This window comes from Trachemys scripta, chromosome 21 (assembly GCF_013100865.1).
Source record: "Trachemys scripta elegans isolate TJP31775 chromosome 21, CAS_Tse_1.0, whole genome shotgun sequence".
Classification (NCBI taxonomy): Eukaryota; Metazoa; Chordata; order Testudines; family Emydidae; genus Trachemys; species Trachemys scripta.
The window spans coordinates 11,899,432-11,924,934 of NC_048318.1; the positions used below are offsets into that span (position 1 = coordinate 11,899,432).

Genomic DNA, 25,503 nt, shown 5'->3' on the forward strand with positions numbered 1-25,503 from the left:
CTTCCATTTATTTAAGCCAATGATTTCCCAAGAACTACTAATATAAATCCATGTTTCTATCTAGTTTCGATCTACACAGGCTTGCACGATTGTAGTATCCTCTTCAATCTCACTAGAGGAACATGCTGCGCAAGCAGTAAGGATCCTTGTTTGAAATCTAGTCTTGCCCAGCATCAGGCAACCAGAAAGAAAAGCACACGAACGAGTCAGATCCTCAACTGCCGTCAAACACCCGCCGCTCCATCAGCTTCAATGGTGCTCCCCTGCTTTAGATCAGCTCAGAGCCTGGCTCTTGGGTAGGGTGACCAGACAGCAAGTGTGAAAAATTGGGACAGGGGGTGGGGGATAATAGGAGCCTATATAAGAAAAAGCTCCAAATATCAGGACTGTCCCTATAAAATCGGGACATCTGGTCACCCTACTCTTGGTGCTCTGCCAGATTCCGAAGGAACCTAAGCCTCCCAAGCCTGGAGTTCCACTCTAAAGCTGGAACCCTTCATTTCCAAGCAAGGTCTGAACTGGCAGAGTGAGTCTGGCCCTCTTTAATCATGAGGGTGTATGCCAAGCTGGGAAAGCGCCCGGTACTGAAATGAGGGGCTGTCGTGCTTTGAGAACGTTTCCACCCACCCTCAGAGTACTTCCCCCAACTCCCACTTTGAGGGTGCTCAGGTTGGACGGAATAATCATGGTTGGCTATCAGTAACACTTCAGGCGAACAGCCAACTCCTCTCCCTGGTTCATCTGGCAGCCAGCAGGTATGTGGCTGCTTTGCATAATGCTGGCACCAGCTCTGGTGCGAGTTTGCCTGGGGAGGTTTCTCTAGGGATGGGAGGGGAGAGCCGCAGCAGGGTTCCGGCCGGATTTTTTGCCAGGAGTGTTTTGTTTACAACCGAAAAGTCAAACAAACAGCGTGGTCAGTTCACAACCAACGCAACCCCTATTCGGATCCTTGCTGTCACCATCACAACCAGTGCAAAAATATGTAGGCATGACAGAAGAGATCATGCTGGTGGGGGAGAGGCACTGTATGTGAAAGAAAGCATAGAGTCAAATATAGTAAAAATCTTAAATGAATCAAACAGTACCACAGAATCTCTAGGGACAGAAATGTCACGCTTGACTAATAAGAGTGTAGCAGTAGGAATATGCAATGGTGACAGTGACTGTGAAATACTAAAGGAGATGAGAGAGGCTACAAAAACAGAAAACCCAATTATAAGGGAGGATTTCAACGATGTCTATGAGCATGGCACCTCAGGATGCGATAAAGAGATAACATTTCTAGACACCAATAATGGCTGCTTCTTGGAACAGCTTTCCCTGGAACCCACAAGGGGAGAGGCAATTCTTGATTTAGTCTTAAGTGACGCACAGTATCTGGTCCAAGAGGTGAATATAGCTGAACTGCTCGGTAATATCAACCATGATGTAATTCAATTTAACATCTTTGTAGGGGGGAAAATACCAAAGAAACCCACCACAGTAGCATTTAACTTCTTTTTAATTTACATGTTATTAGCGTCCTCACTTTTGTGTAGTTCAAAAAATGGAACAGTCACAGGAGTGAAATGCCTGCAAGCCGTATGGAAACTTTTAAAAAACACGATAATACAGACTAACTATACATACACCCCAAACAATAATTTTCTTTAAAAAAAGTAAGAGGACAAAAAATGCCACCAACAACAAAGTAAAGGAAGCAGTTAGGGACAAAAAGCACTCAAGGAAGACAAGGTCATTGTGGAGAAGCTAAATGAATTCTTTGCATAGGTCTTCATGGCTGAGGATGTGAGGGAGATTCCCACACCTGAGCCATTCTTTTTTGGTAACAAATCTGAAGAACTGTCCCAGACTGAGGTGTCATTAGAGGAAGTTTTGGAACAAATTGATAAATTAAACAGAAATAAGTCACCAGGACCAGATGGTATTCACCCAAGAGTTCTGAAGGAACTCAAATATGAAATTGCAGAATTACCAACTGTGGTATGTAACCTATTGCTTTAATTAACCTCTGTACCAGATGATTTGTGGATAGCTAATGTGACACCAATTTTTAAATTTCCAGAGGCAATCCTGGCAAATACAGGCTGGTAAGGCTAACTCCAGTACCAGGCAAATTAGTTAAAACTATATTAAAGAACAGAATTACCAGAATACGTAGATACGTTGGGGAAGAGTCGGCATGGCTTCTGTAAAGGGAAACCACGTCTCGCCAATCTACTAGAATTCTTTGGGGGTGTTAACAAGCATAGGACGGGGTGATCCATTGGATATGGCCAGTGTCAGAAAATAGGATACTGGGCTTCTCTTGAGGTGGCGGGGTTGCATCCCTTTGCATTTTAAGCTTCTCATGTGAGGCAGTGGGCATGCTGGGGGAAATTCTGTTGCTGTTCCCCTGTTAAAGCATAAGATCGATTACTGCTAACTCCTTGGGTTAGTTAGTCTTCTCTCCCTTTTCCCTTCATGATGAAGGAGCTGGGTCAGGTCTACGATATGGCTAATGGGCAGAGATGTTTCATTTGCAGAATTTCTCTGCCTCTTAAACTTCCTATTTGTGACAAATAGAGAAGTACAGGAGGCAGCCAGCTCTCGCGGCAATGGAGAGAAAAGAAATCAAGAGTCAAGAAAACACAAGCTATAATTACCTCATGACACAACAATCGATCTTACAACATCTTCTGAGACCATGCGCTAGTCACCTACAGGGGGCATCAGTTTGCCAAGAAAGCAACCTGTTGGCAACATACTGATTACACGACCAGGGTTGTAGACAGAACCCATCCCCCAAAACCTAAATTAATTCACCCTACATTTTGAGTGAGCTGTACAGAATGGAAGGGGATTTGGTCACTAGGAAATTTTGGATTTGGACTGCACACTAATGGCAAGTTAAATCTTTATAAGGAGGAGCTGGGGAATTCACTGGGGGAACAGATTTTCCATGTGCTGCTTTGGAGAATTACGTTCTGTGCAGTTGAACAATGAAAGAGGAACAGTGTCAAGGAAGGAACAATGCCAGACACACATTAAGTGTGCTAGCTGCAATTATTTATACAGTAAAATGTCATTACAGCATCACACAGGGGCAGTAGGAAGAAAATTATTGCAGTGGGATGATTTATATATTGGAAACAAATGGTTAGGAAATTGGCTTGGTCACATTAATTGACTGTCTATTGACATGATTGCTGCTCCCATCAGCTCCATCATGTCGACTATCACATGATATTCAATGCTCACTCAGCAGTGGGGAAGGAAAAGCCCCCAGCAACAATCATTAGAGCTATAAATGGCATTTGAGTCAGATGTTATAAAGGAGCAAAACCTCTTAGCTGCATTGAAATGGACTCTTCTATTAAGCATCAAGTTAAAAGTAACTGAACAAATAAAATGTTCCTACTTATGGTGACAAATGAATTTGATGGTCAAAATGAAAAGAATGGTAAAAGTCAAATAGGCTCCTGGGTATTTACATTGGTTTGTTTTTGCATCTCACTCAGCTTAGACAATTCATAGAGTTTAAGGCCAGAAGCGACCATCATCTAATCTGAATAGGCAACAGATTTTACCCAGTGATTCCTGCATCCAGACCATCAACTTGTGGCTGAGCTAATACCATCACCTAGCTGTCATACAGCATGTTCATCTGTAGATCTCAAAGCACTTTACCGTGGAGGATGTCAGCATCATTATCCCTATTTTACAGATAGGGATACTGAGGCACTAGGCGGTGACAGGATTTGCCCAAATTCAGCCAGCAATCCAGTGGCAGGGCTGGGACAGACCCAGATCTGCTGCATTGCAGCCCATTACGCTATACATTAAGCCAAATTGCCTCCCCTAGAGTATCGCTCTAAGTCAACAAAGTACTGAGACAACAGTCTCCCAGGGCACTCCCTGCTGCTAGTCATTTTCACTTTCCTGGTCTCATGCATTAGAACAAAGAGGCTATGTTTGAATGGCATCTACACAAGGGAATGGCTGGTTTAAACAAACAAAAAGGCAGGAAAACATTTCTATACATATTCCATTTTTGTAAGAGTTCATTAATTTATAATCTACATATAGGGTCTAATTTGAGCCAACCATCCCTTGAACATACATTGTAAGCTCACTGGGGAAGAGATGACCCATTACTATGCCTTTGTACCGTTCCTGGCACAAGGGGACCCAGATCTTGATGTCTCTGGATGATAGTAGAGTACAAATAAGTAACAGTACTAATAAATGGTCGGAAACAGATGCCATACAGTATAGCTGTATCAGTGATAACCATGTCAATCAGGGATGTTACATTATTTTATTGTTATTTATTAGGTGTATTGTGGCAATGCCTAGGGCCCTGATCTGGACCAGGAGCCCCTTGTGCTAGGCGCTGTACAATCACAGAGCAAAAAGATGTCCCAATTTTACTATTCTGTTGCTAAACATAAAGGGACAGATCCTCAGTTGGTGTAAATCACCTTACCTCCAGTTACTTCAATTAATAGCCCAGATTTTCTCCGTCTGTGCTGGCTGTCGTGCACCACTCAGGCATTGCTAAGTGGCAGAATCTGGCCCTAAATGGCCAGCCGAGAGCATCCTCAGTGTGGGGGAGAAATCAGCTGGCACCAAGTGGTATCGTTAGCTCCTACACCAACTGTCCCACACACATCATGGCAGCATGCTGGATGGAGTTTGCCTGTGCTATACAATTTACAGCTTGCATCTGATCCCCTAGAGATCAGACCCAGTTGGTGTAAGTTAGAGCAGCCTCTAAGCTGCTCTAATTTAAGATGAGGGATGGGGCTAGAGCAAACGTGCCAGAAAAAGCAGGGAGGCCTAAGTTGCTGCTTGACAACAACCTTTCAACCCCTGCCTGTGCCAGGCATATCTCCGTGCAAAAAACAACCCGGGCTACTGTTTCCACTGCCAGCATGATTAGTGGTTGGTGCACAGAGTAGCTAGCTCTCAAAAAGGGCACCAGAGTCAGGAAAGAAACACCTCCTCGCTCCTCTCTCCTGCTGTCGGGAACGTGGCTGCCTTGCTGATGAATAATCTTATTGACTGGAGTGTTGGCAGACCGGCACCTGCCACTCCCCATTAATGGTCTGTCTCTTGGAGTGCCTTTAAAGCTTCCTCCTTTACATGGCCAGGCAACCCAGTGCAGGGAGATGCGCTCAGGAGCAAGACTGCAGGGTGGCAAGGAGAAGGAGAGACAGATGCTTCCCTCCCACATTATCCAGGCTGAAGGAGTTCCCCAGGGTAGGAAGGCAGGACAGAGGGGTGAGCAGATAGCAGGTAGGGATAGGTTATGGGAGAAGAAGAGAGAGGAGAAGGTGAGTGAGATACCAGGGAGGGGCAACATAGGTCTGAGCAAGGGGAGTGAGACACCAGAGAGCGGTAGGTACATTCGATACTGCAGTCACTACTACGGGGGGGGGGGGGGGGGGGGGGGGTGAGGGTGGCATGCTGCGCTTACATCACTGCATCCCTGGTTGGAATCACCCCCTCTTCAAGGTTAGATTTAAGAAACATGTCTGGAGGGATCCATAGGATTCTTGAGGAAGCCGGGCAGGGCTTCGGGTGTCAATTAACAAATGACCTAATGGACAAACCTGGAGTCTGGCTGGTCTACATGGAAGAGATGCTACAGGTGTGAATTCCAATCGATTGATGTAACTGGTGCAATACACCCTCCCACCCCCCAGCTTTTCCCAGGGCTGAGAGTGGCCTGTTTTGGTGGAGCTAAACCCATTTAGGCTAAAAACTGGTTTAAGTTAAACCTGTGCACCTCTCCTGCGTAGACAAACGCCTCGGAGAACACCTGTCTCCATGTCCCTCTCCTGCCAGATAGACCCACAATCTCCACATGAGGGGAGGAGGCAGGGGGGCGCGGGGGGGGAGGGGAGACGCAGGCAGGTTCCAGAAGGAAACCCCCCAGAGCAGGACTTGTTCCCATGGGCAGTGTTTCGGTTTGCAGGGGTAGGGACAGGAGTCTGGAAGAAGAGGCAAGCAGGCCTGCCCTTCCACAATGCCCCTGCTCTTCCGAGAGCACAGGGTGTCCTCACCCCCCTCTGATAACGTCCTGATTAGAATAAAAGCAGCCTTTGTCCCCCTCCTTTTGTCCTCTCCCCTCCTGAGGATGTAAAACCCCCTAATCACCTTCATTTGAATTTCAAATAACCCCCCTCCTATGCCTCTCCCCACACCCCAACTGCCTCTGAGCTGGGCTTATGGAAATTTCTCCTGCCTCAGACCCAGCTGCACTATGGAAATCAGCAGCCGTATGCAAATCCTGAGCAGGCCCCTGCGCTCTAGCAACTAGCTGTTTCACTGCTGGCTGTGTCTGCCTTTATTGATCTGGGCCCCGCCCTGGGGCTGATCCCTCTGCGGTGCAGGGCGGAAGAGGCAGAGGAACTCATTGGGGTGCTGAGGGGAGTTGCCCGGGATGGTGGGATGGGAGCCCCTTTGCACTACCCGGTGGACTGAGAACCCACCAACTCACTTCACAGGAGTCGTCGTACCGCCATCGGGGAGTAAGAGTCTGAGAGGACTGTTCCCTTGGCCTGCATTTGAACCACGGACCTAGAGGTGGAAGACTCCCTACCCCATTGAGTCTTGAGCCAATTAGCTTTACATTGACCCTTATTATGAACAGCAGCACCTTCGGCCCCCAACAGCCATCAGGGCCCCATTATTCTAGGTGCTGCTCAGACATTAAGGGGGTGTCTGCACCGGGTCTGTATAGATGGACCTTCCCTACCTTTGACTGAGCCAGCTGGGTAAAACAGCGTAGCCATGGCTGGCTGCCTGAGTACGTACCGAGGGTCAGGGGACAGGATTGTACGTGGGTAGCTATCAGGGGATACACCGCTATTTTTAGTGCACTAGCTTGATCAAAGCCAGCACGTGTATGTCTTCCTGAGCAGGAAATTCAACTTCCAGCTGCAGTATAAGCATAGCCATAGGGGGAGACAGTCCCTGCCCCAAGAGAGTTTTACAATCTAACTAGACAAAAGGAGGGAGAATGGTTTATTGCCCCATTTTACAGATGGGAAAACTGAGGCACTGAGATTACCCAAGGGAGTCTGTGGCAGAGATGGGGATTGAACCAAGCTTCCCTGCCCTCTTTGCAAGACCATCCATCCCCTAAGCAGCCAGCAGAGTCGGTAGAGATTAACGCACTTGGGACTTCCAAAAGCAATTACGCGTGGACAGTAGAGAAGGGGAGAGCTTTTGGCTTGTGAGGTTTTTGCCTGGTGCGGTGGCTTTGGTGGCAGAGATTGTCTCCCATCTCAGGAACTGCCTCCAGTCTCTTGAGTCTCCTGCCAGTAAAGTTTGGGTGATAGCCACCCTTTTGGCCAACAGCCTGGAGACCACCTGAGCTGAAGCTCCCTAGCTGGGGCTGTGACAACTCACATGGTCTGCAGATGGGCACAGAGGAGGACCTGTAACCCACACTGGGCAGTGGGAGGATGTTGATATGAGGCCAGGATAGGATTCAAGAGGGAGAACAGTGGTTCCCAAATCAAGGGAAACAGTCTCCTCAGGAGCGGATTATCAGAGAGGTCGGGCACCTGTAATTCATTTGCCTTGGACACAAGCTGGGGTGCTCAATTGGCCAGATCTTTGCTTGGGCTCTTGGAAGCGCTTCATGGGGAAAACAAAGACACATGGGTTAAATAACTCAGCGTGTGGTCTAAGTCAAGTCCTCAGCAGAGTGAGCCAGAGAAGCCAGGACCTCTCACTCCCAGTCCAGTTTTCTAACCGTGCCAGCTTGCTCCCAAAGGTGGGGCCTCTGCATTTCACAAATCTGGACATTTTTTTTTTCTTTTCTGGAACCGAGCTTCAGCACAGCGGCACAAAGCCATGCAGTGAGCCATGGACTGTCCAGGAGGGCCCTGCAGGGCGCACCCGAAGCTGGGAAGAATGGGCTGCAGAGGGCTCCGCTGCTTTGTCTTCCTTGTTCTAGGATGCCCACAAGTTGTGCTCGCCCTGGTCTCCGGTGAGGCTGTGCAGCTCCCCACTTGCCAGGTGGAGCGGGGTGGGGATGGAAGATGTTCCCAGTGCCTGCAGCCATTCAGTTGCTGACAGTTGTGTTTGAAGTGTTTCCCTGTTGCACTTTTGTTTAAACCTTGGCTTTCCCCACCCCACAATCCCGACTGAGCTCCAGCAAAATCAAAGTAGCAGCTCTGTCTGGTGTGACCCACAGTTCTGATCAGAGCAGATAGTGCACAGCAAAGGCCTGACACGAACAAAGGAAGGAGAGGCTCACCTAGTCGTTTCATTACACCGTATACTGGTGGTTTAGACAACCACAGGACGGTGCAGCCCTCTGCTTGCTGGCTTGGAGAGCAGGGGCGACGCTGATTGGTGCTGAGACCCCTCCACTCCCTTTGGAATCAACCCGATATTTGCTGGCTTGGCCTGCGTCAATTCCCCCTGTACGAACTGGGCTCAAGATGCACCAAGAGACAGGCGGGAAAAGGAGGAGATGAGAGAGAAAGACGCACGCAGAAGCTCCGCTCCCTCGTGCTGCCTTCTTTCTCCCAGAGAAAAGACACATTGTCTCTCAGCCCAGACCAACAGATCCAGCACACCAGAGGGGTCTGTCCCCTCCGCTAACCCCCATATTTTCGTTTGCAGCTATCCATCCCCGCCCCCCGCTCATTTCAGGATTATGATGATTTCATTTAGTATTTCGACAGCCCCACAGCCGTGCCTTACAGAAAAAGACAAGGGAAGTCCCCAGCCCAGCCGGGCGATGCTGCACACACTTATTCCATTAGAGGCCCCAGAGGAGGGACTCTATCGTAGTAGGTACAGTACAAACACACAGTAAGACGCAGTCCCAGCCCCGATGAGTTGGCCATGTAGCACAGCCCTCGTTAGCATGGGCGCTCCATTGGAGTCAGAGGAATTACTCCTGGTAGTAAGCGTTGCAGGATGGTCCAGTGGTTAGGGCACTAGCCTAGGTCTTGGGAGACCCAGGCTTAATTCTTGGCTCCATCACAGACTTCTTGAGTGAGCTCAGGTAAGTCACCGAGGGTACATCTACACTGCAGCTGGAGATGTAATTTACAGCTCAAGGAGACATACACGTACTATCTTTAGTTGAGCTAGTGCACCGAGAGTAGGTCTACACTGCAATAAAAAACCCACTGCTGTCAGGTGCTAAGCACTCTCACCTCCTGTTAGCACTAAGGGGAGCTGAAGATGCACCCAAGTGGCTGGGGTAACACTGAGCGGGTTGAAATTTTTGAAGTTTTTTTGTTGCTGTTGTGGTGGTGAAGGCAGGAAATGCCTTTTTTAAAAACAAAACTTTCTCATCCCAAACTGTCGACATTGTCAACATGGTTCCTCTTGCATCAAAAACGTCATGCTTTTTTACAAAATAAAAATTCAAAGGGGTTTATAGCTAAATAGTTAGCACCAGTTTTTGGAGGGGCTTTTGGTAAAGGAAAAATTTCACTAACTTCTTTGGTGGGGGAAATAGACAATATGTAGGAAATTTTGAAAAAGAAAATAAAAAAATGGATCCATTTGGAACACTTCAAAATGAAAACAGATTAATAAGTTAATATTTTTTTTCCCCCTCAGTGAAAATAAAGCATCATATTTCAGCAAGTTCTGGTAACACGGGGAAAAGTCATGAGTTATGCTTTTGTTGACAATTCCCATCAGAGCCTTTAGCTTTGTTTTTTAGATCTAGAGCCAGAACGACCGAGATATTTGGGTGCCTGAAGAGGCAGATACGTGCCTAACCTGCTTTGGCACTTAAGAAAGTCCCAGATGCCGTACTCCCATTAAAAGTCAATGAAAATAAATGCAATTCCCAATAGGCACCTATCTGCATCTTTAGGTGTTTGTAAATCTGGCCCTAGTACTTTTCCATTCTTTATAGTTACAATATTTGTAGCTGGGTAACTCTTCCTGGGAGGAGACAAGATACCTGGGGGGTTGTTTGGTTTGTTCCAACTTATTAGATCTTTTAAAAATGGAAGAAAACCAGCCCTGAATTAACAAGCCTTTCAAAGGGGACTTCTCCATGGGGAGCTCATAAGCAAAATAAGTTACTATTATGAATAGCAATAGCCCTCCCCTGGCAGCGTGAATCTGTGAAAATAAAATGAACTTTTCAGGAAGTTCAGTAAACGTGTCTGGTTATTTATTAATTCACAGAATAAGAGCTAAAAACAGTTTTTAAAGAATCAAATATAGGCCAGATCCCTTCAATTGGCTTAGATCCATTGGCATCAGTGGAGAGATCTGACACACAAAACTTAGCCGGAAAGCCCGATCCCGCGCTGAGCACCCTTATAGTCTATTGTGGTTTTGGGGAGAAATGGGGGCCAAGAGCTCTTAGCAATTCACAGGATCCAGGCTTGATGGCTTATTGTAGCAGGGGCAAAGGTCTTGGGGGACAACACTGAGAAGCTAGGTTTCAGGGTAGCAGCCGTGTTAGTCTGTATCCTCAAAAAGAACAGGAGTACTTGTGGCACCTTAGAGACTAACAAATTTATTAGAGCATAAGCCTTCGTGGGCTACAACCCACTTCTTCGGATGCATAATGCATATGCATCCGAAAAAGTGGGTTGTAGCCCACGAAAGCTTATGCTCTAATAAATTTGTTAGTCTCTAAGGTGCCACAAGTACTCCTGTTCTTACTGAGAAGCTAGATTTTCACTGCAGTATCTGCTCACATGTTGTCTCAATCTCCCCTTAGTCTGTTCACTTCTAAAGACCCTGAACATAGCAGGCAGCTACAGAGGTTGCATTAAGAGAGTCTCTAAAAAAATAACAACCAATTTGTTGCTTCTGACGGAACAGAAGCATTTCCTCCACCACTGAATACAAGATCTTTACAGATTTTTATTTCTCTACATGGCTTCAAGGCCCTTAAAGCAATATTCACTCAGCTCCGATTATTCATTCATGTTTTTTTAAATAAAGGTGCTTCACCTGTGCACTTTCACTTCCAATTCAGCACTATTTTCCTGTTTAAATACTGCTAGTTACTAAGCTAATTTAAAATGAACGTATTATATCTAGTGAGCTCAATTCTGATCTCAGCTATACAAGTTTCATATCAATTCAACACCACTGACTTCAGCCGAAATTACTCTGCAATTAACCAAGTGCAACAGAGCAAAATCAGGCCCAATCACTGTGTAAAGAACGGATACTAGAAAGAGAGCTTGACTCATGTAATGAGCTAAAGTTCCCCGGGCTTGAAACAATTAAAAAGAGATTGCTGCTATCTTCCAGGAAATATAGGGCCAGAATTTCACAAGAGTTGAACACCTATGTAGACACCATAACAATGGGCCAGATTGGCTGCGCATTGGATGCAGGGCTGTTTTGAATATCTGGCCCACATTGTGAGCATGGAACACTTAAAAATCTAGCCCTGCGTTCTTTTGAAAATCTGGGGTGAAATCCTAGCATCACTGAAATGGGACTTTTGACATTGACTTCAGTGAAGTGAGGATTCTAACCCTTCCACATAGAAATTTGCACTAACTAAAGGAGGCGTTCCTGGCTAACCCGATAGAACTTTTCCACTTCTGAATAAAGGACTAGTTCGCGTCCTATTATAATGCAATTATTTCGTTCGCATTTGAAACTCTCTTTTGTGGTAATGCAGACAGAGATTCTTCACTGACTTCCGCTGCAAAAGAGCCCTGCACATTGGCTAGGTGATGTCATACCGAGATCTGTGGAATAGCTGGCTATGTCACAACGAGTGCTGCTGGGTTCTCAGAACATTTTGAAATTTTGGTGCGCATTTTGACGCCTAAGTGGAAGTGGAGCCCTTTTGAAAACCTGGCCCCAGTTGTGAGTGCCAATCACTTGTAACTCTGACCCAGAGCTCTTTGGAATCTTTGTCCTGAAGTCAAAGCCCATTATAGTCAATGGGAGCCTGCCTGAATATTGTAAAATATGAAAGTGACACATCCGGTATATTGCACACTCTCCTCCAGTGGGACTGGAGGATTCGGTACAAATCTGTGTTAAATATGCATTAAAAAAAAAAAAAAATCAAGCTAAAGGCCCCGTTCATCAGCAATCCTTATTCAGGGAGCACTGGAGTAAAATGAACACCAGAGTAATCCCTGTTGCTACTTTACTCATTCCAGTGGCATATACACCAAGCAGGAATGTGACCCTGGGAATTTTGTCTGCGTAAAGACTCCTGAATAGGCCCTGAAATACAATAAAGAGCTATCTGTGCAAGGGTGGGTACTTCAAGACTATATTAACACTATTAACCCATTTGACCGCCCATTGGATCTATTTCAGTGCTTAATCATGATGAACATTACTGAGCTTTGAACTGGTTAACAGCTATTAAGAAAAGATCTTTCATTCCCACCTGGGGGTGAGCTCAGATTTACTCCAGTGTGAATTCCTGACCAACACACACAAGCTGGTTTGAGGAGTCAGACGCAAAGCACAGAACACAACATCCAACAATGCATGCCTCCCGCCTCGAGCACCCCACGTCCTGGGATAGTCTCTTACCTGGTTCCACTTGGTCGGGTTCGTTGCGCGCTTCTGTGGAGTCTGCCACATTGCCACTCATCTTGAGTGCTGAAAAGAAGGCACAACTGATTTTAATAACAGACCCAGGCATATGTGGCTTCCACTGAACAACACAAATCAATGTGTAATTACAATAAGCCATCAGACTTTCAAATTCTTGCTTCCTCAACATAGAATATTCATCAGCTCCGAGGATGCCTTTTCCCTCCTGTTGCTCTCCGCATTTCCCTCATTCCTTTCCCCCTCCTCAATAGACAACTGTGCTTCTCACCTTTTGCGTCGTCCATTTCTGGCATCAGAGTGGCAATCGGGGTGCGAGCTCCCCTTTCCTTATTGGCCTCTCCCCAGAGTTTATTACACCGGTTTCTTGACTGAGCTAACCAGGGAGAAAGGACTCCACTGTTGCTCCTCAGTTTGGGGCCCAATCACTGACTCTCCTGACCTCTTTCCCCCTCGCCCATTGTCGTTCAGCAATGACAATGCGTCTGGTGCTGTACAAAACATACAGTAAAGATGGTCCCTAAAGAGGCGCGCACAGTGATGATGAGATGGAGCAGAAGAGGGAATACTTTAGAGGGAAGTCTCTCTCTCTCCTGCCAGTTACCTCTCCAATTCAATTTGCCTCTCTCCGTCCCACTCCTACCTTGATCACGGCTCCCCTCCAAACTTCTCCTGCCCCAAGCTTGTTCTTTAACTTCCAAAAACACAGAGCGTGCCACTTCATGGCATAGTGACATCCCAAAGACAATCGGAGCAATCTGCCACCTAACTCCAGCATTTCTGCCGGAGCCCTTTTTATCTCAATAAATCAAACATTTACCCTTAAAGTGACAGCTGCCACCACGCCTGGGGTCAGAACCTTCTTCAGGGACAGCTGAAAGAAAGGGAAGGGGAGAAATAGTCAACTTTGCCCTAACTTGCCGTATAGGTCGTCTTCTTATTAAAGAGCCAAAGCACAGAATCAGTTGAAGAAGGAAGAATACTATAGTCAAATTCACATGGACTCCCCCCTTTCCGCCTTCCAGGAGAATTTTAACTCTTTCCAACCTAGCTGGACAAATAAAAAAAAAAGAACAAACTGATTAATTTGCATAGGCTTCCAGCAGCCAATCCCCATTGAGGAGATACCTCATGCAAATCAGCCTAATACCACCACCATGTGCAAGCTACATGCGCCCATGGTTTGGCCTGGATAAAAGAAGCAGGTGGAAACCTTCCCCTTAAAGAGACATTGCCTGAATCAGACAAACTTTTTTAAAAAAACATAAACCAATTATTTTCATGCAGCAAGGAGAGAGAAGAAATCAATACTGTTTTCATATCCACTCCCCTGTGTTACTAATGCTAATGCTGCTTGACAATATTCCAATGAAGCTTTTAGTTTTTTGATAGAAAATGCCTTTTTTGACCAAATTTAAGTTTTCTTATTGTGGTCAACATTTTTCATGGCCAACAAAAGGTTTCAAAATGGAAAATTAGATTTCATTTTGGCGGAGGAGAAAAGTAACACACACACTTTTAAAGCTGTTTTCTACCGGAATAAAAGTTAAAAAGTGGGCGGAAGGGGTTTCTTTCTTACCAAAACTCCATTTGGGCCTGGATTTTGGTTGGGGTCTTTAGGGAATAAGAATATAACCAATTGTACTGCCGTCCTACCCAGAATCCCAGGCTGAGATTGAGGCAACAGCTGGTTGAGAAGTGTTTTTTACTCCCATGAAACTTATTGACAAAAAACAAAAACAAACAGATTTTTGTTTTGTCAAAAAAAAATTTTTCTTCAAAAGTTTTTGCGGTTTCATCAAAACAAAAACAAAAACAATAAAGCTCCCAAAACTAAAAACAAACTAGCAAAAAATGGGTTTTGCATCAACCTCCCCCCACCACCCAAAAAATTAATCCAAAACTAACACGGAAATTTCCATTTGGACAAAAATGCCGTTTTTTTAAAACAGTTTAACCCCCCCCCCCTAAAAATGCCTAGTATTTCTTGAGCATCCAGGACAGTGGTTTTCAACCTTTTTGCGGACCCCTAAAAAGTTTTGAATGGAGATGCAGACTCCTTTGGAACTCTTAGACATAGTTTGTGGACCCCCAGGGATCCGTGGACCACGGGTTGAAAACCACTGATCTCGGGTGTGGATTTGGATTTTGTGTGCAGCAACGTAACTCCATTGGGTTTAGGAGAGTTACTCCTTATTTACACCAGCGGGAGAGAAGATTCAGGCCCTCTTGTAATTTTTTGGGCTCGGATGGCTGGTTCCAGCTGCAGTGCTGCCAACTGTCATGATTTTCTTGCCAGCTTTGTGATATTTGCGGCTTCTGTTAAAGCCCCAGCTCCTGGACTCAGGTAGTTTTCAGAGATTAAAGTACATTTCTAGCCCTTGTGGTTGAGAAGCAGAAAATGTGACACCCCTCCTACAGGCTCAAACAGCAAAAATCGAATACCCTCCCCACTCCCAAAAACCACTTTTTTTAATCTTATGGTTTTTAAGACGATCTCATGATTGTTGGGGGCAACTGGCTCCTGATTTTTGGAAATGCTGCAGCTGACATCCTCGAAGGATTCCTCAAAAGCTGGTGAGAAATAAACCCAGGTGTAGATGGCTAATGAGATGCCAGTCTGCTCTGTGCAAAAGGAAACACTTATTTATTTACAGCTTAAGAGCCCTCCCAATAAAAATGTGACATGATAAAACATAGACACATCAATAAACTTGCAGCAATCAATTCCTCCAGATAAAGTCTGCTGCTAGACTGGAAGCCAATTTAAATTCATAATCTTCCTACGGCTTCGTGTTTCCACTACAGCTTTGCTAGGTAGGACATTTCACACAGAATAAGCAGGGTAATAAAAATAAATGGGGAAAATGATGATGTGGATCTGTTTTAAAGCCCTCAGCTACTGGGATGTCCTGAGTTAAATGTCCGCAGTCACTGTGGTCTACTCTACACTAGAAAAGGTTTGCTGGTGTAGCTAAATGGATATAGATCTCCCAGCAAATCCTCTTAGTGGAGATGTAGCTTATATGCATAGTGCTTTTGCCAGTCTAGTTTATATCAGATCTACAAATAAAATAAGCGATACTGGCAAACACTCCTTTTTGCTGGTATGACTGTGTCCACTTTGAACTGCATGCTAATAAAGACCAGCAAGAGGTGTAGCTAACAGGAACAAACAAGCCAGGGGGAGAAGTGTCTTATCTGAGGGTGCACTTCAAAGGTTCACTGGACTAGTACTGGAGGACAAGTAACACATTTTGGGATCCAGGCATTGGGGAAACCTCTTGATGGGCCTGGGATGTTCATGAATGCTTGGATCCTGGTTGACTGAAAACTAGCAGCTCTTCCAAAGAATGACTCCTTGGGAAAAAATCTACTTTGTTATATAGGAAACGAAACCACTGATAAGCATAGCCCTTGGATTGCCGTTTGCCTGTGCAACTATTTCTATTTCCACTTATAATCCTTACTCACTAAAACTCTTAAATCTTAACTTTTAGTAATAAATTTATGATTGTTTCACTATAAATAGACGTCCAGTGCTGAGACATTATAAAGGACCTGATCCTGAGTTGTGCCAGTCACGCTGCGTGTACACTGCTCCTTCAGGCACAGCTTACCTGGTAATTTCGGTGAGCGGCCAGTGACAAGGCCTGGCCACTGCAGGGAGCGCTCTGAGCACTCAGGGGATGGGGTGCTCCTATCATTAGCCTATACAGAGAGGGGGTGGCCTGCGGGGACCTGGAAGGCAGTGCTTGTGTGACCAGAGGCTGCTTCATGTTAGAGGCAGGTAGTGGTGGGGGGGCCTTACAACTCTGGGGAGCATGACAGGTGCTGAGCACCCACAACTTGCTCTAAAAATCAATGGGATTTGCATAGGTTCAGTACCACTGAGAATCGGCCCAACCTTATTTAGTGAGGTGCCTATATATGGATTTAGAAGCTGCCTTTAGTACATATCCTGCCCCCGCCCCAATAGAAAACATTGGCTGTGGATGACAAAAAAAAAAAAAAATTAAAAACATCGAACATACTTCCTATCATAAATGGTAAAGACATTTCTCAGTTGCTGGAAGTTTACTGATTTCAGGGCAGTTACGCCAGCAGGGAATTTGGTCCAAACCTCCGTTTGGACAATGAAACTAGCCTCATCAGTAGAGCTGGTTGGGAATTTTCTGACAAAATGTTTTGGTGGCAAAGCTCATGTCTGATGACTTTTTCAATTAATTTTTTTTTTTTTTGCAAAGAGTTTTGAAGTTGTCCAAGCATTCTAAATGAAAAAAGGCCCGGTTTATGGTTCCTTGCATTTTGAAATTTAAGCTAATCGTTTTCATTATTTTTTAAATGGTTGAAATCAAACCAAAGCGTTTTGAAATCCACATTTCAGTTAACTGAAACCAAAACATTTTTCAACATCGGGATATTTTTGAAATTTCAGTTTTTTTGTCCTAATTCTGGATGTGCAAATTTTTCAAAATATCGGAAAAATTGCTGAGAGGTGGGAAAGCAGTTTCTTGCCCAGCTCTATTAGTGAGTTTCACTTCTGTATATAGCCACTTTCACCAGCTGTCTCTCCTGCCCTACATTTCTGCAGAGTTTGTGCTGCAAACCATACCAGGGAAGTTTTCCATCCAGACAAAAACAAACAAATAGTTTTCACTGGAATTTAACAAGCCATCGAGACATTTCTATAGATCATAGGTTTAAAAAAAAAAGTCCTACTAAAACCTATTTGGCTTAAATGAGACTGGCTGGGGATTGTTTTTAAAATCAAAATGATACTTTTTAAAGATCTTTAGATCACCCACAGATTGGGCGTCAGATCCTCAGCAGGTATAAATCAGTGAAGTCAATAAGTTATGCTGATTGAGGCTCTGCCCCAGTATATTTAGCCTGAATGTCAAATCTCTTGTTATTTGGAAAAAATCAGTTCCTCGCTCACTTACTTGCCGACACACGAGTCTGCATTTGGGTGTTTTTATTGCAACATTCGAATAGCTCAAGGACCGGTGCAGTGTATAAGGACAACAGAGGCCCCTGCTTTATTTCAGGTCCCTGAATCTTCATCAATTGCTCTGGAGAAGCAAAGAACCTCAAACTGAGTTCTTGGTAGGTGAAATGTCAGACACTGGTTCAAAGTCCATTAAAATGAATGGGAGTCTTTCTAGGGACTTAAATGGGCTTTGGGGCAGACCCTTAATTTGCCTTTAACTTCCTCCATCAAGGCTTTTGATCAAGCAGGGCTGTCTGAGCAACCTGCAGCATCCATGACACCACAGCATTCCTGAATCAAAAGCGGAGAGTGATATGATGGAGTCAGCAGTCCCTTCTGCTCCCAGGACTGTGAGATAATGCTAAGCCACTCAGACTTCAGTTAGTTCGTCTGGCAGCCTGAGAGAACCACAGGGTCAGGTCTGCCTCCAGCCACCTCAATAAAGAATCCATCTTCTACTGACTGCAACCAAATCCTCCCTCTGCGATGAAAAAAAATGAGCAGGGGGATCTCCTGCCACACTCTGAAGGCTGGGGATCTTGACTGGCGCGTGCAGCATTTCATTACAGTTCTGGCACAGGGCACGTGGACGTTCACAATGTAAAGAAAAATTGTATCTAATCATAGCACAGAGAAGGCATGTGTGTGTGTGGCGGGGGGAGATCGTAGATGGGCCACTGATTTTTGAGGGCCTTCCCTTTTGGGTGCATGGTAAACACCTTGGGCCTGATTTTCAAGGCACCGCTGAGCGTGTCTGCTCCCACTGACACCAGTCTAGGAAGCCGCTAAGTGCTCAGCTCTTCTGAAAATCGGGCCCAAGTTGGGAGCCCCAAAATCCATGGCCATCTGTAAACATTTGGCCCCTATGACTGGGCAGGGTGCTCAGCCCGACCCCAAGAGCATGAGAGGGTTTGGAGGAGGAGAAGCCTGCCCCGATCAAACATATCAGGCCCAGTCCAGCCTGGGAACAACAACATGGACTTTGATGGAGCTGCTCCCACTTCTGCCACGACAGAATCTGTCCCCCCTGGGCTGAGCGGGTTCACTGAACTCTGTTTCTCTCCTGCTCTCATAAACCCAAGCGTTTAAGACAACACCCCCAACCCAGATACTCTCACAGCCGTGTCACAGTGCACAACAGTTGGCTTGGCAATCTCCTGTGATGGGGGGGAGGGGGCGTGTTGACACCCATAGAGATACACACACCAGAGTGCCCCATGCCGATAGCTGCACAATGGACTGACCCAAAGATGCCTGGGCTCGCATGCAGACACTAGCCTACACCCCGATGCACACAGCTCTCCACACCAGCAAAGAAATGCACCCCCAGATTATATATGCCAGCACACACTTAGACACGGACATATGCCTCCGTGGACTCCAACATGCATACATCCTGCCAGGTCTCTGGGGGCTTGTCAGGGCTTGTCTTCACTGTAGAGTTAACTTGAGCTTTGCCCCTAACTTGAGTCCTGTCCACACACAAAACCCCTAAACTCGAGTACAGCGGCGCTTCTAATGCGAGCTGGATGGCCTGTCGGTGTGGGGACAGGCTGCAGCTCAGGTGAGCACAATGCCTCAGCTGCTAACAGCCACGCTGTGCGGCTTGAGGGTTATTTCCCAGGTCTACACTGAGAAGTTAAGCTGAGCCAGCTATGGCTGAAAAACACATGCTCCTGAGTGACCCAACCCCCGGCACAGACAGTGTTAGCCATGGCAACGGAAGAACCCCTCCTGTCTCTGTAGCAGCTGTCTACACACTGAGGTGCGAGGGCAGCACCGCTGTAGCGTTTCAAGTGTAGACAACCCCTCACAGAGCAGCCATCCTCTCTGGAGAGGACCTCTGCAGTGTAGACACGCACGTGAGCCCCAGCACGCCCACCTCAGCCAGTCAGGCTTTTGCCTGACATTCCCTGCTCGTTTCCTTCCCCCCTCAATGACCCCTGTCATAATTTCCCCTTGCCCCATCCACCCAAATGCCCCCCTCTTCCCCAGTCCCCCCATTCCTTCTGTCTTCTCTGCCCCCTTTTCTCTCTTCAACTCTCAGCAACCAAACCTGACCCCCCACCATCCTTCAACAGCCCCCTCCCCTATATTCCCTAGGAGCTGCTAACTCATGGCATGCCCATCCTCAGCGTCACCACCTCCCTCAACATGGCAGGGGACCTGATTCAATGGAATCGTGTCCCAGGTGCCCCCCCCCTTCCCCCAACTTGACTCCAAAACCTCTGCAGCCTGCTGGGTTACACCAGAGACAGTCCTCCCTCCCTCTTACCTGTGTGCACAGACTCCAGATTCACCATCCTGCTGGTGGGACAGACTCCACAGCGCGCCCAGCCTCCTGCAGCCAGCCCCAGACTGGCCTGTGGGGCTGCCAGTTTGCCCCCACCTCTGAAGCCGGGCTCAAGTCAGCTCCAAAGCACCTACACCTGCATTGCCCGGCGACACACTGGCCCAGGTGAGCATGCCGTGCACTTGTGGCCACGCCCCCCGCCCCCCTGCTTGGCAGCATGCTGATGTTCTGAGAGCCTGGCATGCCGCCCATGCAAAACGCCAGGATTTGCATATTAGTAACTCTGGAACTGTTGAGTCCCTGCAGCACTAAACAGGGGGTGGGGTGCTCGGGAGAAGGAGGCAGCCGTCTCCATATGCTCAGTGCCGTGTACACACCTCGGAGCACCTGCCTCCCTTCCCCCTGCCAAGCCTGCAAAAGAAGGGGCTTTGCTGAGACTCGGCCATCAGAGAGCCCTGGATCCCTGTAGAAAAGGAGATGGGCTCCCTCCTACCTCAGTGCAGACAAGAAAGGCCAAGACACCTGCCTTGGCTTGCTGGATGGAAGCCATCAAAGGACCGAGAGCCAGGATTCTACCTACACTGCTGCTCAGCCCTTAGATAAGGCTTTTGATCTTCTAAGCCCTGAACAGACACGGGTCCCCACTCCCACCATCGGATTCAAGGACGTGCACTCCTGCGCCCCACGGGGATCCGTGTGGGCGTGGGATCTGCCCAGGAGCCGGGCCAGGGTAATTAAATTAACCCTGCAGAACCAGGGTAAACAACTCACGAACCGGCATGATACGCATCTGTACAATGGGGAAAGGGGGACACAGAGAGACAAGATGACTTTCCCAAAGAGCTGAGGCAGAGACATGGACTCAGGAACTCCTGTCTGTCAGACCTGTGCTCTGTCCACTAGGCTATGCTGCCTCTCTATGAGGCTGATACTCTTCTTCCTACCCCCCATCCATGGAGGTACTTACACAAGGAGAGTGAAAAGATAGAACCACATTTGTCGGGTGACCTCGCAAGGCCCAGATCCTTCTCTCGCCGACACCAGATCCCTGCTGATGTGACACCATTGACTCAAGTGGAGTCACTCCACATTTCAGTCGGATAGCAGAGAGCAGAATCAGGACCCCGATGGGTGCCAGCCCACACAGAACTCAATCACTCGGCAACCTGGATGGGCCCACAACACTCATTGAGAGTTCACACACTCCCCTCAGTGTATGATAAAGGCCCACAGCAGGCTTAGAGGGTCACCTGCCCATCTCTCTAATCTGGAATTTCAGGGAGCTGGGAGTCCCGCCATGAAGCCACCCTGAACTCCACTTCCGGGCAAGCCTACGCTACAAAATTAAGTCGACCTAAATTATGTCAATGTACAGCCACCGCCATCATTGCATCGGTTTTACACATCCACACTACGCTCCTTGTGTCGGCGTCACCAGGCGCGCTCGCACCGATTTAACTGCCAGGGCGGGGCCTTGTAGGACAGTTTCTAAAAGGCAGCAACAGTTGAAGTAAGCAACACGTGTCTACACGTACGCTGCATCGACCTAACCACGTTGACCTAAGTACCACGCCTCTCGCGAAGGTGGCGTTATTAAGTCGGTGTAGTGGACGAGTGACATCGGCGGGAGCGACATTTTAGCGTGGACCCTTACCGAGTTAGGCTGACATTAAGTGCCATATGGCGATCTCGCTCTGGAGTGTAGAGAGCCCTCAGAGTGTATATTTGCTCCCAGAATTACCTGCGGTCTCCTTTCCTCTCTGCCCCCGCCTGCACCACTCCCTAACCCAGGTCTTCTGATCTAAGTGCTCTCACTCTTTGTAGCTGAATGTCTGTGCTCAGATCTGCCCAGGCCTCTGTGCCGGGAATCCATCCTGAAAAGTGTTTACGAGCTCTCAGGAGCTGCCAGGTGCAAGCTATCACACATCCATTTCTCTCTCCCTAGTCCACATTCTGGAGCACTCAGCTTTCCCACATGCCGAACTTCCTGCTCCCTGGAAATACTGGTTTCTTCTGGGGATAGGCGGGATTGTTTTGCCCAACAGCCAACCCCCCCTGGGTTTGAGAGCCTGAGTCAGATTCTGCGGCCGGGAGAGACGGGGGAAAGAATGGGATGGTGCGGGAATCCCCAGGGGAGGGGGGGGACCACAACCAAGCGTGTGAACGAAGAGACAGAGAAAAACCGGGCAGAGAGATGGAGGGTGAAAAGCAGAGGGGAAGTCGGGGTTGGGGAGGATGGAACAATTCTAAGGAGAGTCTGTGAACATTTTCAAAGCTGCAGGGCAGAAGGGAGGCTCAGATCCATATTTAGGTACTCATGGGATGATTTCAAAGGGGAGGGGCCCTTCCTGCTCCCATTAGCCCACATCAGAGAGGGCAAGATCAGGCTGCCCCATTGCTATCAGTGACGCCAATACAACATGTGTGACTCACCCCCACATCTCGGCCGACACCAGGAACCTCCCAAGCTAAAAGCATCAGTCTCCGCTGCTGGGAGCTGCTCCTGACTTGTATCCTATGTGGATTGGGCACAGAGGGGGACACCGCACATGCTGACCAATGGATTACACATGCAGCCTTCCCTTACTTGATACCAAGAGTTTTTGTCGGGAGCTCCCTGCTGCTGGACACCCAGCCATCAGCTCGTAGGGGGTGGGCTCCGTTCTGATGCTCACTTCCTTGATCCTTTGCTCCATAAGCATGCAGCCACCTCTGGGGCGGAACACAGCACCAGAACCAGTCTAACTTGAGTGTTAACACCCCGTGCTTCTAGCTGGACAGATGGCCTGGCCTGGGTGACAGACCTACTTCTGTCACCCTAGCCTGTATCTCAGGTGCATCTGACTAGCTAGCTCCCTCCTCTCCACCTTTCTGGGCTGCGGCACAGATGCAGAGCACCTCCTTATGGTCCCTCAGGAGACTTTTGATGCTTATTCTGCAAGGGATGAAATGAATGTACATGAAAGGCATTGGAAATTCCGCAATGACCGGAAAGCTCAATCTTGGAGTTTGGATGCAGCTTGGGAGATCAGAAAAAGACAGGCACTCCTGGCCTTTGGTAGGAGACCCCCCACTGGCTCCTCTGATCGACTTGGGAGACATTTTTGGTCAACTGAATGACAGCGAATTGCTCTGACTGGAATATAGGAGGAGGGAACCAGCTTCAACTACTCTTCCCACTGACTGAAGAAAAATGCAATGTTCCTACACTGGCTCAGTATTTAGTTAGATCCAGCCATGGAAATAAATGACTTGCATAATATGAGACATGTGACAAATCCTCAGGTACTGGGATGTCCTGCTATTCAGACTGAAGGTAAAAAGCCCTTTTCTACTGAAATTTTTTCCTTACTCTGCTTTCATTGTTCAGTATTGTCTTGCTTCCATTCCTTCATCTTATCCCTTATGGAAAAACTCCATTTTCTACCAGCAAATGATAACTTTTCTATAGTGTTTCATAGTCATTCTATACCATTAAATGAAGAATTGTATTCCGGCTATAGAATTCTACAGGATAATTACAAAAATACTCAGACTAGCTGGTCACAATAGTTCCCTCTGACTTTAAAAACATACGATTCTATGAAGAAGAGCGTGGATAGAATCCCTTTTCCTTATTCAGGCAGTTAGAATGATTTCTAGTTGGTTTCACCCTTAATGAAGTCCATGGCCAACATTGTCACAAGTAGCCAGTGATTTTTGGTACCTCAGTTTCCCAGGGCCCAAACTTGAGGTGCTGATCTTAAGAGATGCTGAGCACCGGCAGTTCCTATTGATTTCAAATGGAGTTGTGATGCGTAGCACTGCTGAAAGTCAAGATGCAAGCTAGGCTCAACTCCCTACTCAAGGGGCAGCATGTGAGAGCAATGGGCACTTTGGAGAGCTTGGCTGCATAAGCCGTTTAAGAACATTCTTGAACTTGTCTACATGAACATTTAGTTCACGGCAAGCTAGGTGTAAATCTACCCCACACGGTGTGGACTCTGCCGCACTAAAAGGCCCCTAGTGATTTTAACCTACTCCCATTTCAGAGCGGGATTGGATTAGTTGAACCTATTGCAACCTAACCTTTGCTATGTAATGTGCTTAATAGTTTATATGATCCACTCGTGACCCTAATACAAAGCATTCTTTAAAAGAACAGGATTGTCGATGTTGGGTAAAACAGGGCAGGGTGAAAGCACTGGGTGAATTACATCTGCATGAGATTAAGACCATCTTTCCAGCATAAGAGGGATTTGCTTTCCCACGGTCCGTTCTGAATTCTAGTGCAGATACTGTTGCCAGAAATCAGTAGCCCTTCTTCCGTGGCCTCTGTGAATGACCTATCCACACTCATCATTGCTTGTGCTTCTTTCTCTCCACACACCAACAGCTATTCCTCCTTTGGATAAACCTCCTGGTATAATGCTTGGTTTAGAGAGCATGGCCTTTCACACAGGACCCTTAACTCCAAGCCCCAGGTCAGATGTGCGTGAATGTTAAAGATATCCAGATGCTTTTCCGCAGAGCACGGATTTATCTTATTATTCTGAGACAAAATGTCCTTCCACAGCTTGCGGTGTGACAGTTTGCTCCTGCCAACAGCTGCCTTTCAGTAATATTGATTGTACAGGTGGACTGTGCAATACTTTGGAAAGAAAATATTTGTGCCAAATGAAATTTATTTCTCTACTGGATGCATTATTCCCATTCTTATGGGGACTGGGAAGTAGCAAGAGATCTTGCAAAGATTAGTGAGTGTCTTTTTAATTTGGAAAGTGAAGGGGGGGAAAAAGTCTTTAGTGCATGGGGTTTAACTTCAGGTTGCACTGATTGAATTTTCTTAACTAGGAAATGTATTGCCACAAATGCCCTTCCCAGCTGAAAAAGATTCTTCCTTCAGCTGCACAGATGTTTTCCTAATTCTCAAGGCACAAAGCAACTGAAGTGCTGGGGAAATTCAGGCCAGCAGCACACTCTTGTGGAGACTTCCAAAACCACACTGCAAGCCCCTTGCTCCATTTGTCTAGCTAAAGGAGACAGCAAAAACCTTTAGGTAAAGCAGGGAGCCAGCTTCCCCAGCTCTGGGGCTAACAGATTGCAGGGGAGCTATGCTAATTTACCAGAGCCGAGGATCTGTTCCCTGCTGGTTTCCACCCCCCCGGAGCATAACAGTGCAGGTTGACTTCCAAGCAGCTCTTTAGCCCCACCCCAAACTTTTGTTAACAGAGGAGATAGCATAGATTCCTGAAACCCCGTCGATTCCACATCAGAACACACTGCAAACAAAATACATTGTACAAACCAAAATGGTTTAAAGTCAGTTTCCTTCTTCACTTACCTACCAAGCCCCAGTGCGGGATTTCCTCCGCTGCAGGGTAATGGAATCACTAAAGCCCACCACAGGGTGGTGAAAGCAGCTATCTGCCTTGCTACAGGAACTGAGAATGTCATTAACGGTTGCACAGCAGCCTGGGGCCCTAAACCCCAGCCTCAGGCTGTTAAAGGTCTTTCAGATCCTGGCAGAGTGGATGAGGTGTCCCTGTATTTGGGCAGGGAGCTGTGATCTCACGCAGTTATGGGGGGAGAGCTCACCTGTAAGTGCAGCCCACTGATCTCACACATTCAATCAGTAGCACAGCTGGGTGCTTTGCAGCTCTGACTCAATCTAATCCTGGGCCCCTGGTCTGGAGAGGGGAAGACTGAG

At 47.1% G+C, this 25,503-nt stretch overlaps 1 protein-coding gene across 1 annotated transcript in view; it reads right to left on the reverse strand.

Moving 5' to 3' along the window:
- Nucleotides 1-19,824, reverse strand: part of POU2F3 (POU class 2 homeobox 3) — a 59,856-nt gene extending 40,032 nt beyond the window's left edge. Inside the window, exons 1-3 of the mRNA XM_034754649.1 lie at nt 19,797-19,824; nt 13,349-13,402; nt 12,508-12,576 (exon numbers count right to left, since the gene is read on the reverse strand). Of these exons, the coding sequence (XP_034610540.1) occupies nt 12,508-12,576; nt 13,349-13,402; nt 19,797-19,824 (151 nt within the window). The remainder of the gene's footprint in view (nt 1-12,507; nt 12,577-13,348; nt 13,403-19,796) is intronic.
- Nucleotides 19,825-25,503: the final 5,679 nt, after the last annotated feature.